Here is a 17,254-nt window from a genome sequence, read left to right as displayed (position 1 = left end):
AATCAGCAGAGCTTCCACACATTACAGATCTACTCCTTAGATTTAGAGCGACTGCACTTCAAAGTGCACTTGCAGTGCAAAGTGGATTTACCTTTCGTAAATAACCCCCATGGTCTGTTTACATTCGACCCCCCATAGGGGAGAGCATGCTGTGTCTGTGTCCTCTCTGCATAGGTGGAGCAGACACAGACCAGCCATCCACCTGCTTAGCGGGCATCAGTGGACAAATTTCCCGCTGAGCAGGCAGACTTCAATGGCGCCCACCCCGTGTGTTAGGGGCCTAAATGTAAGCGTATCTAAATTAACAAATAAAACATTACATTGCAGGTTACCAGTTTTTAGATGTACAGACACCAAGAGCCGGCTTACACCCACACCTTATTCATCAACCCCTAGACAAAATGAGCAGTTAACCCTTGCAATTCAGAGGGGGACCCACTGCAAGGGTAACTTAGTCTCCAGCTCAGAGTTCAGTTTTACATTTTTGGGTTTACATATGCTTTAGGACTCTTAAATGCTTTTACTCTGCTAGATAAATCTCTGAATTTTCTGGAAAATATTCAAAATAGTTGAGATTACAATAACATTGGAATAATAAAATATTATCTTACTTTAAATGTATCTAAAGCCAAAACTTTGCTTTGGACAGAGGGGAGACGAGTTAAAACTCCTGTCAAGTTCTTTGCTATCTGCATCTCATTGGGGGGATATTCCATCACTTCTAGCCCCCCAGACAACAGTAAGTGAGAGGACATATCTCCAAAGTAAGGGAACTTCTCGGTAACACAGCTGTCACTACAAGTAGTGAAGGAGTGAAATTAGAAGATTTATCCTTGCCTCCTGTTCTGGTGACAACTCAACATTTTCGATTGCCTATTACTTTTAACACTTGTAACAAAGGTCACCAGGACAAACAGAGAGTGTAAATTTCTCCAACAGGGGCAAAGAAAGCAACAAAGCTTGAAAGGTGAGAAAGGAGGGTGGGAAACTGGATTGTTTATTTTACTAACTGCCCAAAGCGAGTCTCAAGTCTGGTATATGTAGGCATTCCCTTTAGGCAGCCCTTCAAAGAGTAAAGACTGTGGGCTCATGTTCCTGATTGAATAAGGGTGCAAAAAGGAAAATGTGAGACTGTGTTAAGTCCAGAAATGGTTTTCAACACTTGAAGAAGAAAGAGGGTTTTGGGACTTCATATGAGGCATCAAACATAATTGAACAAATGCCTCCATACCCGTTACATCGTTTTCAACACTTAGCTAATACATTTGGAAGCTCAAATGGTCCACCTTTATCAAGGCTTGACAAATATTGAAAAAAAAGACACAAATACTGGACTGATCCAGAGTGATCCTAAAGGGTACTTTAACTAAGACAAGACACCGGAACAGGGAAGACATTTTCTAATGGGGACACTTAGTCCAGTGACAGCTTTAAAGGAGATTGTCCTCACTTTAAAGAGATGTCCTTACTCTCTGACAGTTACAGGTAGTGAAAGTAAATCTCCCCATTGAGACGATGATGGCAAAAATTTGACAGTGCTTTTAATCATTCCCTAGTCTATCTTAAATAAAAAAAAGGTTTGACTTTAATTATGAAGTTGATTAAAATGAAGGGACCAAGCAGTCAGCATGGCAGTGAGTGTGCTTCATATCTATTAAAGTGGAAGTAAACCCTCCTATCGTTTTCAGCCAAGGAAGCTGCCATCTTGGCCTCCGTTTAATATTAAACTGCCATGAAGCTGCACATGTGATCAGTTATGACACCAGCCATTGGATAGTTTAAAAGTTAGGTTGAGAGTACAACCAATGTGACAGTTAGCATTTCCGGCATGCCGGGAATGTAACTGTTTTTCCAAACTGTTAGATCGATGGGTTTACTTTCACTTTAAGGATGCTTCAGTTCTATGACATGCTACTGCACAGTATTACTCTATGGTAAGATGCATGTTACAATCCTAACCAAAAAATAGAGCTTTTTATTACATGTTTAAAAAGAAAATCTCAAAAAGCATGAATGTAATGGAAGGTACATTAGCTACAAAGAGCTTACAAAGTAACAGCCATGTTTTTCTATGGTTAAACATGCTATAAATAATGCACAACCTACCCTTCTGACTGTGTCCTTAACAGTTGGCACCGGGAGGCGAGGAAGACAAGTTTGGAAGCTGTACAGCATTGGCTTCCGTCCAGAGAACAACTTCACCATTCCCTGAAAAACAAAAACATATATGCTATCCGCAGGCACAATGACACAAATGGCTCAAGAGTAGTAAAAAGTAGTAAACTGCAAGTTTACCCATAAAGACCTGATCAACTGATAGGCTATTGAGTTAATATTCATATCAATATAAATTCTTGTAGCTGTGGTTGTAGATAGCCAAACCAAAATTATGGCTGTAATACACTATTGAACATCGCTGGTCTTTACACCAAAATAAAAGCATGAACAGTCTGATAAGTATATATGTTTACTATTGGAACAACAAAAACAGTTGCATCTGTGCAAGGATGTCATATGTTAACTTCACATGATTTCCATGTTCAAAATAAACTATTACTTCCTTGTGTGTTTCTTTGTTATTGGTCTACAGCTTGACATGAAACTGCAGACAAAGCTTTGACCTGTACGAGCTTTAAAATTTGCAAATGAAAATGCCCTTGCAAACCAATATATACCCTTGTAAAAGTAGCGGTAACATCATCGCTGGGCTGAACATAGCTTGAGTAGATTGCAGACGTGCTGATGAGACCAGGTATTCCACCCGCTACAGGCTGCCTCCAGAAAACGACAGGGGGCAGATACAAGAGCAGTCACCTTGCACAAGGAGAGAGAGTAGTGGTCTTTAGTGGTCTTTATTACAGAAAACTCCTGCACAGAGGAAAAGTGTAGGAGTTTTCTCATGCAGGATTGCTGCACAGGTCTGGAAGAAATTCACAAAAAGCACCAAGATTCAGGCAAGAATCCACACAGCTCTTGTGTTAGATAATCTTTGTTTAGCCAGGCCCGGTTTTCAGTTTAGGCAAAAGCTGATATAGTGATTATAATTTTTTTTAAACATTTTTTTTTTGGGGGGGGGGGGGGGGTATATAGTGTCGATGTAAGATTGTAGACTAATAACAGTACTAGCGCTATAACAAAATTGGCTGCATTTTACTGGATCTACTCACCATCCATAACCTAGTAGTAGTGGAGAGCTTTCCATGTTCCTCAAACATCCATCCTCTGTAAGACAGGAGCGTCTTCAGAGAGTAGCGCATGGTGGCAAAGAGAGCCACCCATAGACCAGTGCCAAAGATAACACCACTGACAACGTTCTGAGTCTGACTTGTCATGTATCCACTGTTAGAAAACAAAATATATTTACAAGCATTACGAAATTAAACTTAAAGCTCTAACTAAAGCTTCTTGAAGACAGAATAACTCATGTTAAATTTCCAAAATGACTCGTAGATAGTAGATTATAGCTCAATGGGGTCGATTTACTAAAGGCAAACAGGCTGCGAATGCTGCAAAGTGCAGTTGCTCCAGAGCTTAGTAAATAAGCAGAAGCTCTGCTGACCATCATCCGATCATGTACAAATAAAAATGCTGTTTTACTTTAAATTTTCCTTGCACACGATTGGGTACTCTATGCAAAGTGAAGCTTTACCTCATTTACTAAGCCTATTTGTCTTTAGTAAATCAACCCCAATGTTACCAGAAGTCTAAATCAGCAAGCAAACTTCTTTTGGAAGAATGCATACTGGACACTATGAAGGAGATTTGGTTAAAAGGGCGATAGGGGGCGCTAAGTGATTCTATTAGGTTCCTTCCTTCAGCTCAGACTTTCTCAACATTTTCAACACAGAGGAACTCTTGAAAAAAAACTTTCGGACTATGGGAACCCTTGTTAAAAATGGCTATATCTACAACTCATGATACATTGGTTTAATAGTCAGAGGAAGAGTGCTCCTTACATCTATGGTCTTGGGGAAGAATTTCCCCCCTACAGATAGCTAAAAAGATCATTGGTGTCAATGGGAACTTGTCTGAGAGGGAAAAATTGGTCATTGCTCAAGGGACCCCTAGCAACCATTGGAGGAACCCTTGGGTTCCATGGAATCCTGGTTGAGAAACCCTGCCTTAGATACAACCATATGACATGGAATAAAGTGAACATGTGCATAAAGTGCAAAATTATTCTAATAAATTCCTTAAATGAGACCATATATCATGGAACATGTGCATATAAGTGCAATAATTAATAACCATTTCTGATATACATATGATGTGATAAAAAATTGATTGATATATAAATTATAAAGTCCATAACATTCAATGTTGAGTCTTGATAGTAGACCCACACCACAAAAAAGGGAGAATTCCTTCATCGTTTATCATATGGATACACCCAAAGCGCTCAGAAATGAAACTGCTCACCAAATGGACGACCTCTTTACTTAAAAAGAAGGTCTAATGCGCTGTTGGGAAATCCTAATTGGATACCCTTGGTTAATGGATGGATCTTCTAAACTGTAAGCTCCTCTCCACCAAGTATTCCCATATAGAAAACAAAGGGACAATACATAGCGCAATACTGTGTTTTGTTTAAAATCATACATGAAAATGGTGCCTGCTTACATTTGTTGGTGCCTTCACCAGGCACTGAGGTTAGCCTGCAAAAATTGATATGCGACAACCGCTTGCTGCTGGGCTCACGTCCAGAGCGTGTGTGCGTTCCACTCAAGAATAGGAGAAACCGGAAGCTGGGATCCAGAAGTGACGTGAAGCTTTTGGTTTCTCCTATGCTCGCTCTGGACGTTGTCACGTATCAATAAACCTTAAACAATTGCACAGTGCTTAGTTGATTGTTTTGGGGAGCAGCTTTTTTTATAAGTTATTATTTTAGATAATTTTTTGCGCAAGGTTTTTTCCTTATATGAAGGAGAGTTACCAACACTGGTGCACATGGAATCTGTATAGTAACCAATCAGATTCTAATGGCAGCTTGCTCAATTAAACTTTGACAATAAAACCTAGAAGCTGATTGGTTACCAGATTTTTGTGTGCCTCTTCCCCTATGAGTCTGCATGTCTATATAGAAAGACATCACAATACCACTCCTGACTGCAAATCAGTCTATGGTGTGCGTTTGTTAAGAATTGTATATATAATAGATATCCAAATTGGATTAAAAAAAAAAAAAAAAAAAAAAAAAAAGCATAACTGTGTATTTACAGCTTTCTGATACTCAAGTAATGACAGACAGTCATTGAATTATACACCTTATGACAATTATATCTAATTCATTATAACAGTACCAATTGCAAATAAAAAGGGAGTTACTGTGAATACCAATTTTAAGTAATAGTATACCCTGTAATTATGAAGAAAAAGATCCTGTAGAAGATGTATCCACAGCAATAACATACTGTCTGCAGAATGATTACATCAGAGAAACTGCTGGACAGACAACAATAAATCAATATGCCTACTGTACTGATTTAATAATATTACAGTGTGTTGATGGATCCTGATGCAGGTTTACACCACCACAGCATATTGATTTATGGCTTTTATGTATTTTCTGGATCAGGTCTGAAAAAAATCAAAACTGTCTAAGCCCTTGTACACACGGTCGGACATTCCGACAACAAAATCCATCGGATTTTGTCCGAAAGTGGTGTTGCATACACACTGTCAGACAAAGTTGTCAGAAAATCCGATCGTTCGGAACGTGATTACGTTCATGCCATGCGACGGGACTACGTTGCGGTTAGTAGCCAATAGCTTTGGTGTCGTAATTTGATCTGAGCATGCGTGGCACTTTGTCTGATCGGAATTCTGTACAAACGATCGGACAAAGTCCTATCGGATCATGTTGTTGGAAAATTTTATAGCCCAGCTCTCAAACTTTGTCGGTCGGATATTCCGACGGAAACAGTCCGATGGAGCCCACACACAGTCGGATTATCCGACAACACGGTCCGAGCAGACATTTTCAGTCGGAATATCCGACCGTGTGTACAAGGGCTTAGTGTTATCCAATGACATTACACTATTTCTATCTCACAGCCATTGAGAACCATAGCTGTCCTAGGACGATGTGCCAAGGCAGCGATGTTTCTCTACAGCAGGACCAGTGCAGTGAAGGTAGCACACAGGACACACTTAGCAGAAACTTATGCCATGTACACACAATCGGACTTTCCGGCGGCCTTAGTCCGGTGGACCAGTGGATAGAAATAGTGGCCCAAGGGCCAGATAAAAGCAAACAAAGGGCCACATCTGGTCCTGGGCCGCAGTTTGAAGACCACTGATCTAAAGCCCAATCTAAATGCTCCATCTATAAACAAATGTTAGTTTTGCAAGTCTCTTTCTAACATTGCTGTACTCTCACCATCACTGAACTAAACAAGCTTTATTACGCCAGACAAGTTTGTAAAATGGGGTGAAAAGAAGCCTGCTGCCTATAGCAGTTTCTCCACTGTCATAAATAAACACCCACTACACTGGGCTGTCTACCGTCTGCCACCTAGGAGGGGCAAATTAACCACTTGACCTCTGGAAGATTTACCCCCCTTCATGATCAGGCCACTTTTTGAGTTACTTTAACTGACAACTGTGCAGTCTTGCAACGCTGAACCCAAGAAAAAAAAATCCCCACAAATAGAGCCATCTTTTGGTGGTATTTGAGATAGATAGATAGATATATATATATATATATATCTATTTTTTTTTTTTACTTTCTGCTATAAAAACATATACATGTATGTATTCTGCTACATGTTTTTGGTAACTAAAAATCCCAATAAGTGTATATTGATTGGTTTACAGGAATGTTACAACGTCTACAAACTATGGAATATATACTGTTTTTTTTGTTTCGTTTTTTTACTAGTAATGCCGGTAATCAGAGACTTATATTGGGACTGTAATATTACGGCAGACAATCATACACTGACACTTTTTGGGAAGCAGTGACACTAATACAGTTATCAGTGCGAAAAATATGCACTGTGATTATACTAGTGACATTGGCTGGGAAGGGGTTAAACCTATAGGGCGATCAAAGGGTTTAATGTGTGCCTAGCCAGTGTTTTGGTGTACACTGTATACTGTTTTTACTAGGGGAAGTAATTGATTCTAGTCCCTGCATTGCAAGAACACAGAATCCATCCCTTCCTCCCAGTCAGAACGCTGATCTACCTTGTTTACACAAGCAGATTGACGTTCTGTCTTCTTTACCGATGTTCGGCTTCTGCTGTGAATATTCACAGCAGAAGCAGCAGGTGCGCCCCCAAATGGCAAAAATTTGATTAAAGATGGGTTAAAGAACCATGAAGCAAAAGTAGATTTGTGCTACATAGCATACAATCAGATTTCACATTTCATCTAGACAAATCCCTATTGGTTGCTAGACCCCACAGCTCCAGCTTTCATAAAGCAACCTCACAATCCTAGTTCCCGCTTTAAAGCAGAACTTCAGCATCTTAATGAAATACTTTCTCCTAAAATCCACTACTTAGAGTTGACCATAGGCCTGTATGGTGATGCACCCCATGGTGGTATGTCCATGACAGCCTGGACTTGGGTTGAATGATGATGGCCATCATTTAACAAGGGAACCAGTAACATCTTGTTGTGGAAAGGAATTACAGTGGAGGACATGTCTAAATCGAGGATACATTTTGCAGAAGAAACTGCTTAGATGTTTTTTTTATTTTTACTGTTTATTGTGTTCTATCCTGTATTAAAAAAAAAAGTGCTAACGCTTTACTTATGCCCTCCATGCTTCAGTACTGCCCCAGATTATTATTTCATCTGGCACCACAGGTCCTCTCCAAGCAGAATGACACCCACTATATTCTGCCCATTTCTTGTAAGCCCAACCTGTTGTTCACACACCCCTTGGGGGTGAGTGACTGCACTGGGTGAGCTCACAGTTCTCCAGGACTTAACAGTGCTCAGCCTACGAGGAATGCCTACCCCCACCCCCTTCACTAAGAAAAAAGGAGGAAGCTCCTAAGACTTTGCTGGACTGTCTAGAAGACTGCAGAAAATGGTTTGTATAGGTTATTTTAAATAAGAAAGACCTGTGGGGCTTCAGGGGGAAGGGCAGATGGCTTTGTGGGCAATTATAGCTGGAGTTCCACTTTAAGACCAAGCAATCTGCTTAGTCATTGATGTGCTGGGCTGCACTGACTTTCTGTATTATAGTGTAACGTCTAAGCACCATTAGAGCGATGTTCATTGCTTCAAGACATATTACTGTTCTTTCACTCATATTATTATAGAGAATACACGTGCTATTCTTGGCCGTGAGCCCAGAGTAGAGACACAACCCTACTTCCGTTAACATTGTACAGATGTCATCTCATTTAATGACTTACGTTGTAGCGAGTGCTTGGTTTATTTTCTCTATTAATCCTAGTGACGGGTCCACTTTGGTATACATTTGTGCTGATGTCACGCCAACCACCACGACTAACCAGCTGGTAGGGCTTGATGGGAAGACGCCAGTGAGGATTCCATTCTACGGAAGAAATAATAATATTACTGTCTGTGTCCCACCAAATAAACATTTTGCGATTAGATTAAAATATGATGCTGGTACCGTGCCAGGATTATAAAAAGAAACAGAAGAAGAAGCCAGTAGTTCAATAAACTTGCAGAGGAAGCCTTGATTTACTAACAGTGTTTCAGGGCCATACGTGAACCCTAATACCTATCAAGGTGACAATGAAGGGGTTTCATTTGTGCTATACCTCAGTAAATCAAGTTGCCCATTGTAAGTTTATTGGCGTGCTGTCTTCTTAATTTGTTTGGATCTGCTGTACCTCCCTTACTGTGCACACTTCCATGTTTATGTCTAGGTGTAAGGTCATTCAAAAGAGTATAATTATTTTAGAGGAAGGGGAGCAGATTCAATTCCCTGTGAAATATGCACTGCTTTTTTTGGCCAAACGAAGGAAATCTTTTTCTATCCTTGCCATGACTGTGATAGGCAGGACCTGACATTTAGCTTAGCCACTTTTGTCACCTGTACATTTTCTGATTGATGTCATAGTAGAGTTGGAATAATGATACTAAACATTACAACTCATACATTCAATATCAATTGACCTTAAAGTGGTTATAAACCCTTACAACACACTTTGACCTACAGGTAAGCCTAGATTAAGGCTTACCTGTAGGTCCAAGAAATATCTCCTAAACCTACACGGTTTAGGAGATATTTGCCGAAAGACAGGCACCGCTATCTACGGCACATGCGCCGTAGACAGCGGCGCGCAGGCGCACTGAGCGCGCCGCCGTCAACGGTGATATGCCGCGCGTGGCGGCTCCCGTGCGAATGCGTGGGAGTGACGTCATCGCGGCTTCGCCGAATGACAGCGACGGAGCAGCGAGACCCACCGAGAAGATGGATGCACCGGACTACAGGGGACAGCAGTGACTTTGGTGGCTCCTGTGTCTGGTAAGTGACACATAATGGACTACTATGCGATGCATAGTAGTCCATTATGCTTTACCTTTGCAGGGAATGAAAGGGGAAGTAAACTTATCAGGGTTTACTTTCTCTTTAATTCTAGCCACCAAAAAAACATTTAAAGGATAAGTTCCTTTTTTAGGAAAAAAATGATAAATGCACATTTTTTTTGAGCCTGTAAAGCAGGCAAAGTATAGAAGTTGTTTCATACTAGATCACTGCACAAATTTGGAATAAATACACAAAGGACATCAAGATTCAAGTAAGAATGCACACAATTCTTGTATTTATCCCATAGTTCTCATAAATCTGTTATGAGGAAAGGGGCTGCCATCACTGACATACTTTGGTCATTATCTTGCCTTATATATGGAACAAGTAAGCAGAAGTTTAAGAAAGTCAAGTAAGGGGGCAGAGCCGGCGCACAGCATGTGAGGAGTGAAGGAACAGAGCTCCGTCTGCAGGCTTTTGGTCCTTACCTGATCCTGTGAAAGCAGCGCCTGATTTTTGAGCTGAGCTGCTGGGGATGTGTGCTGGGACCTCCGAGGATGGTCAAATACGGGCCCCCCTGGCCCAAAACCTTGTGAGACTGACTAGCCTGCTTTGCCTGGGGCTCTCAAAATGGCACTGGTAACTGGGAGAATCAGGAATGGTCGCCGCTACAGAAACCTGTGGAGACCAATGTCTCCTCCACTGGACCGGGTGAGTCCCAGACCCCAGAGGGCTCATGACCAGAGAAGAGGGAGATCACAGGACAGACTGAATAACCGCATAGGCAGAGCTGGCAGGGGGGGAGGAGGAGGTGAATGAACCGTCCCTTACACAGATAATGGCAGTCATGCAGGGATGTGAGAACAAACTTATTGATCAATTTGGGGAACTTAAGAAGGAGTTCTCATTCATGAAGCATGATATGTGGAAACTGAGGGAAAAGGCTCAGAATGCAGACCATCACATTGCCTCCCTGGACGATACTGTCAGGCCTCTGGACACTGCTGTGCAGGTGACCAAGAAAACCCTTTCTGAGCACACTTTAAAGATGGCCGACATGGAAGACCGCATGAGAAGGAATAACATATGGCTGATGGGGTTCCCTGAGGGAATGGAGGGGAGACACCCGGAAGAATTTTTGGAGAGCTGGCTTGGAGAACACATGGCTCCTGATACTTTCACCAAAATGTTTGAAAGGGCACATCGGGTTTCGGGCCAAGCTCTGCCAAAAGGGAGCACCTCCCCAATCTATGATAGCAAAAGTGTTACATTTTCGTGATTGGGAGAATATTCTGAAGGGGGCTAGGACGGGCCCTAAGCTGGAGTTTAATGGCTATCGAATATCCATTTAACCTGACTTCTCAGCTGCCACTCAGAAACAGAGGGCCTCTTTTCAACCAGTAAAGAAATGTCTTAGGGATCTGAACTTGATCTACAGTATGTTATATCCTGCTAAACTGCGCATTGTGGATAACGAGAAGGTCTATTTTTTCACAACTCCTACTGAAGCTTCAGAATGACTGAATGCCCATGGTCGCTCGCAGGTTGGAACTTCTTCCCATCCCCCTTAACAACCTATGACAAATCTGTAGACCGGAGGTGGTGTGGAAATTTCCTACTGCTTTCTTTTCTCCCCCTTGGATATATATTTTTTTTCTCCTTTTGAAAATTTCCCTCTGGGTAAATAGAAAGTTTTCCGTCTGGAAAATTGAGAACATGCTATCAATTTTTGGCTGGCGGAAATTCAGACAGCTAAATTCCGATGGAGCATACACACGGTCGCATTTTCCAATGAAAAGCTCTCATCAGTATTTTTCTGGCCGGAATTCCGATCGTGTGTACGTGGCATTATTCTGAAACACACAAGACGCTCTCCAGAATTGACACTAATCCTGCTGAGGGGGAAGGTATGGAGCTGGTCAGGGAGGTATATTATCTACCTAGAGCTCGGTCTGACCATTCTCCTATGCCGCTGGAGCTCAATCTGGGGCCAAAACCAGGGTCCGTCACTGGTGGACAGAAGCTAGTTGGCTGCAAGAGGCATGCGTGACGATTAAATGTACTGAGGCTATCAATCACTTCTGGGCTTAAAATGGAAATACTGGGTCTCATCTTCTCCAATGGGAGGCCTTTAAGCCACTCTGCAGGGCGGGTGTTCATAGCAGAAGTGAGCGGGTTTAAAAAACAGTTGGCCTCTACAGTGCAGGATAGGGAGACAGGAGTGTCACTAGCAGAAGCAGAATATGTTAGGGGACCCACTAGAGAGAGACTGCTGACCCTACAGGAAAGAACCAGGGAATACTGTGCTGTTTTGACTGACCAAACCACAAAACTTAGACTTGAACAGCGGAGGCGCATCTTTGAGTTTGGGGACAAGAATAACAGGCTCCTGGCGTAACTGACAAGGCCAGAATACGTCCCTGTGTATATTAAATGTGTTTAAGACAGGCAGGGGTCTGAGATATGCAACCTCGCCTGCTGTGAGTGTTCAATCAGGCTAGGTTGGATGGTAGATTGCCACCTTCTATGAGGGAAGTGTCTGATCCCTACAGAGGGAAAGGATCCTCGGGATTGTGTCTCCTATCGTCCGATCTCACTAATGAATGTTGATACCAAAATTCTTTGTGACACTGCAGATTTTCAGAACCATTAACTCCATTGTAGTGGGATTTCTGTGGGGATCATGAGCCCCCAGAGTCTCCCTAGCTGTTCTAAAATGACCAGTTACGATGGGGGGGCTATCCCTTCTGTACTTGTGCTCCTATTTTTTCACATCACAATTGTTCTTTTTACATTGGCGATTATTTACCCAGACACCTAATGCCACTACTTTACTGGAAGCAGCAGTTGCCACCTCGCAAGAAACCCTAGAAAATATAGTATACAGGAAGGGGATCCCAGGGAGGAAGGTGGGAATCGGTCATGGCGCTTCTGGGTAAAATATTCCATCTCTGTTCCCAGCGGATGAGCCCTTACAGCTATCCCCAAATAGCCCTATGTGGTGTAATAAACCCTTGGAGGAGTTTTTTCAATTGACAGATGGTCAAGTATGGGCTAAGTATGGTATAAAGTATCTACATCATATATGCCACAACAACAGATTGTCCACTTTTACACAATTGCAGGAACAATTTGGAATACCCAGGACGTGGCATTTCTACTATGCTCAGCTGTGTCATGCAGCGGTGGCACAGTTTTGGAGAGGGGGGCTTCAGGTACAAAATTCGGCTCTGGAGAAGGTTCTAATTGTTCTGGATCCAACCAAATGAATCTCTAGATACTATAGGGAGGTGGGTCCTGGGAACCCGGGGTTGATATCCAAGGCCAGGGCTCGATGGGTGGCTATTGTACCAGAGTTGTCTGAGGAGTTATGGCAGGAAGCTCTGGATACTTATCTTGTCTCTGTCATCTCTTCCACGGATCATATGATTCAACTTCGATAACTTCACCAGATGTATTACACGCCAACAAGATTATACCGAATGCATAAGAGAGACTCTGCAGTGTGTCAAATGTATGGGGGGTAGAAGGGACTTTCATCCATATGGTATGGGAATGTCCTAGAATAAGACCTTTATGGTCTCAAGTGACTGCATTTATATCCGATAACTTGGACCTACCTAAAATATGTTCTTCCCTACGCTGCCTCCTGGGGGCATTTGACCAGAAGGAGATGACTGTTTACACTAAACTGTTCCTTAGGATTTAGTACTTTGGAGTAAGAAAACTTATAGCCCGGCGCTGGATCTATGGAGAACAGCTGACAGTAGGGATGTGGGTAAAGATAGTGAATGCGGATGTACTTTTATATAGGATGACATATGAAGCCAGGGGTGCCCCCAAGAAATTCAGGAAGGTATGGTTTAGATGGCTAGGAGTATAAATTCAAATGGCAGCATTCCACCATAGGGTGGGAGTATGAGCACAATGCACTGACAATAAATGTTGAAGTTAGAAGGATGTAGGGTATTCTATATCCCATTGCCCATGGTTTCTAAAATAAACGTTGGAACCCCCCGGGGAGGGGGGGAGTTCTGCCCGTAATAGAATGGGGGGGGGGGGGAAATCGGTTACCTCCTTCTCTTAAAGGACATTTTTTTTGCCCTGTTTACAGTAAAAAACAAAAACAAAAAAAGCGACCATACTGAGTTATGGGGTAGGGCTGGGGATTCAGGACATTATGGTCATAGGCTGCTGATGGTTACACTATTATCTGGATCACTGTGGAATTCATTGATGCTTATATATGATGTACTACCTACCCGATGTCTTGTGCGTATATTTTTGAATATGCTCAATAAAAAAAGTCAAGTAAAAGTCAGAATTTTACTTGTTCCTGGTCAGAGACTTGAAGTGTTGAAGACAGAGGATAAGGACTGTAGTTAGGCGACTGGTAACTGGCATTTCATAAAAAGAGGTCAACAATGGCGTCTGACTTTCTTTCCAGGTTGCAGAAATAACTGTTGAAAGCTCAATGGTTGTGATGGTCGACAAGAAATGTTCATATGAATACAGGCTTCATATATAAGCATTTCTCTCTCATTGTCTTTCTTCTGTAACATCTATCTTACAGTTGTGTCTGTTACACTGAAGTTCCTCAATGTAGTGTTGCCATGATAAAATAGAAACAAGATGCAAATGCAAAGAACTACCGCAGGCATTAAACTTCACCCAGGAACCAAGCTCCTATATGCCACTATGAGGAGGGAGCTGGCTAATATTTTGATATATATTACAGAATGACAAGAGAGGCACAGAGTCCATGCTATCCCCACAAAAAAAGAAGCTTCAGATATATATTAGTTTTTGGTGGGCTAACTCTTTAATTGGGTATCACAAAGCAAATAATGTCAATTGATAAAACACTATAGAGGAAAACAAGCATGCAAAAAATGGATGTGTAGCAATGTACAAACCCAACCAGACCCTGAGTCTGAAGGTGTACGGTTACCATTGGCAGTATCTGCATTTGCACAGAGCATTCTGTCAAGAAATACAGTGCATATGTGACAGAATATATTAATAAAAATCAGGTGAAAAATTACTTATTATTTGATGGTATCACTGCATATATAGGCTTTTGTTACCTTAAATCTAATGAACTTCTTCTTCCAGGAGTGGAGGCCAGAGAGATAGATCTGTCGCAGAGCTTCATGACTTAATCTCAGGTCAATGCCATCTGGAGTAACTGTAAACTGAAATGCGACGGCTTGGTGGGCTTCTGCCATCCTTACTTACCACTCTCCTATGGATAAAAAAAATGCAAATAATGAGTTCTGACATATGTAAAGACAACAGCTTTATTACAAGAACAGTATAGATTAGTCAAACTTTAAAGGCCTACATTACAACCACCCACAATGCAATGCAGGTTCAGTAACCTATTGAATGGCACTTGCATTGCAATCTTGGATGTGGTCTTAGCTCTGGTCGTAAGTGTGATTTACAAAACTCAGGTTTCTTCAGATTTGGTTTTGCTTAGCAACAGCCTACTGTGAATGAGTCTGCTCTTTGCTCTAACTCCCTGACTGTTGAGCTACAATATACAGTACTTCTACGAGCCCGGTACCTAGGTTCCAGAACAGAATTCAGGACCTAATGCCACGTACACACCACTGGACTTTTTGACAGCAAAGGTCCAACGGAACGAGTCCGTCGGACAATTCGATCGTGTGTGGGCTCCATCGGACCTTTGCTTGCCAAAAATCCGGCGGACTTTAGAAATAGAACATGTTTTAAATTTTCCCACCAGAACTCCGCCGGACCAAGATATCCGTTTGTGTGTATGCTAGTCCGACGGACAAAAACCGACGCTAGGGCAGCTATTGGCTATGAACTTCCTTATTCTAGTCCAGTCATACGTCATCACGTTCAAATCCGTCGGACTTTGGTGTGATTGTGTGTGGTCAAGTCCGTTCATTCGGAAAGTCCGTCAGACCTAGTCCCTCGAAAGGTCCAGACGTGTGTACGCGGCATTATGCCGCGTACACACGACCGGACTTTTCAACATCAAAGGTCCGACGGAACTATTCCGGCAGACCATTCGATCGTGTGTGGGCTGCAGCGGACTTTTGATTTGCAAAAGTCTGACAGACTTTAGAAATGGAACATGTTTCAAATTTTTCCACCGGAACTCCGCCGGACCCAGTTCCTACCGAGAAATCCGCTCGTGTGTATGCTAGTCCGACTGACAAAAACCGACGTGAGGGCAGCTATTGGCTACTGGCTATGAACTTCCTTATTCTAGTCCGGTCGTACGTCATCACGTTCGAATCCGTCAGACTTTGGTGTGATTGTGTGTGGCCAAGTCCGTTCATTCGGAAAGTCCGTCAGAACTCCGTCGAAAGTCTGTCGGACCTAGTCCCTCGAAAAGTCCGGTCGTGTGTACGCGGCATTAGACTTCAAAAGAGAGTATGGTACCTAGGTTCAGGAACAGATTTATGTAATGCAAACTTCAAGAGACAGACAGAGATCTATAAGCCTAGAACCTTTAGATTCAGGAGAATTCAGAACTTTGAACTTCAACTGACAGATTATCTATGAGTTAGATTAAGGGACATAATGAAAGAATGTAAACTTTAAGACAGTGGTCATCAACCCTGTCCTAGGGGCCCACTAACAGGCCAGGTTTTATGCATTACCTTCTTGGGGAGATGCAAACTAGAATACTGCAATTACCGAGCAGCAAATGATCTGTGATGTATTTCAGTTATCTTGCAAACCTGGCCTGTTAGTGGGCCCTGAGGACAGGGTTGATGACCCCTGCTTTAGGAGACAGACCATGTATTAGCCTGCTACGTAGATCCAGGAGCAGAGTTCAGGACCATGAACTTTAAAAGACTGATCAGTAGTTAGTATGTACTGTACCACGTCATTGTCCACTAAAGCTGACATTTTAGTGTTGGGTGACCACAAACTTTAAATTTTGTCTATGCTAAGAAATGTGACATTTCAACATGTATCTGTAGTTGTTAACATTACATTTTTCTCTATGTGCACACGTGCTGAATTTTAACGAAATCTTTATATAGGAAAATAAAAGTTTTAATTGTGACAATGGATTTATCTTTAGTCGTACGTGCACACAATGTTCTCAACTAAGATTAAGGAACCTACTGAACTTGCCAACATATAATAGGCTTAAAGTATAATAATGATGCCTAAGCCTTTAAGCATTTTTATAGCATTCCAAAAACACTTATAGGAGCCTTCTCAATTTTTCTTGGAGCAGCCAGTGTACATAATGGGGTTGATTTAATAAAGGCAAATAGGCTGTGCACTATTTGCAGCAGGTAAAGGAAAATGGGGGTTTGAATGAAAGAAGGAAATGTGTTTTTTTTTCTACAGTAGGTACTGTGGCAAACAAGGGGGATGTATTTGGGTCGTATTATCTTATGGGTCCGATTGGATTCCCTGTACCGCCTATAGTTACCCCAGCAGCAATTATGAAAATAAGTACTTACTTACTACAGGCTATAGGACTGTCCTTCCTCAGCAGCCCCAAACCTAAAGCAAACCCATGACAACATAAAATGTCCAAATATGTGACCGCACCTGTCCTCAGCCCCCCCCCCCCCCCCCCCATAGTAAGCGAATGGGCAATGAAACAGATAGCAAGCTGCAATATTGCCCCAGTCCTTACAGTGATCATAATCTTGTCAAGCTGCAATGTACCACCAAGCTGGCAAAAAAGAATGTTGGCTTTAAGAGGTAGGCCATTGAATTGCAGTGGTTCCCATCAACATGCAGAAGGATATTCCAAACAAAAGCATGTGGAAATATAAAAAAAAAAAA

At 42.0% G+C, this 17,254-nt stretch overlaps 1 protein-coding gene across 4 annotated transcripts in view; it reads right to left on the bottom strand.

Moving 5' to 3' along the window:
- Positions 1 to 17,254, bottom strand: part of CPT1A (carnitine palmitoyltransferase 1A) — a 112,892-nt gene that overhangs the window by 59,628 nt on the left and 36,010 nt on the right. For all 4 annotated transcript variants that reach the window (XR_013263656.1, XM_077460794.1, XM_077460796.1 and 1 more), the window contains exons 2-5: positions 14,548 to 14,705; positions 8,373 to 8,515; positions 3,168 to 3,339; positions 2,107 to 2,208 (exon numbers count right to left, since the gene is read on the bottom strand). Coding sequence is in view for 3 of the 4 variants with exons in the window: in XM_077460794.1 (XP_077316920.1) it covers positions 2,107 to 2,208; positions 3,168 to 3,339; positions 8,373 to 8,515; positions 14,548 to 14,688 (558 nt within the window). In the remaining variant the exon portion in view is untranslated. The remainder of the gene's footprint in view (positions 1 to 2,106; positions 2,209 to 3,167; positions 3,340 to 8,372; positions 8,516 to 14,547; positions 14,706 to 17,254) is intronic.

The sequence above is a fragment of the Lithobates pipiens genome, unplaced genomic scaffold, assembly GCF_037356315.1.
Source record: "Lithobates pipiens isolate NorthernLeopardFrog02 unplaced genomic scaffold, aLitPip1_a1.2 Scaffold_10, whole genome shotgun sequence".
Lineage (NCBI taxonomy): Eukaryota > Metazoa > Chordata > Amphibia > Anura > Ranidae > Lithobates > Lithobates pipiens.
Note: the sequence above shows the minus strand (reverse complement) of the source record. Positions and strands in the feature narration are given on the sequence as shown.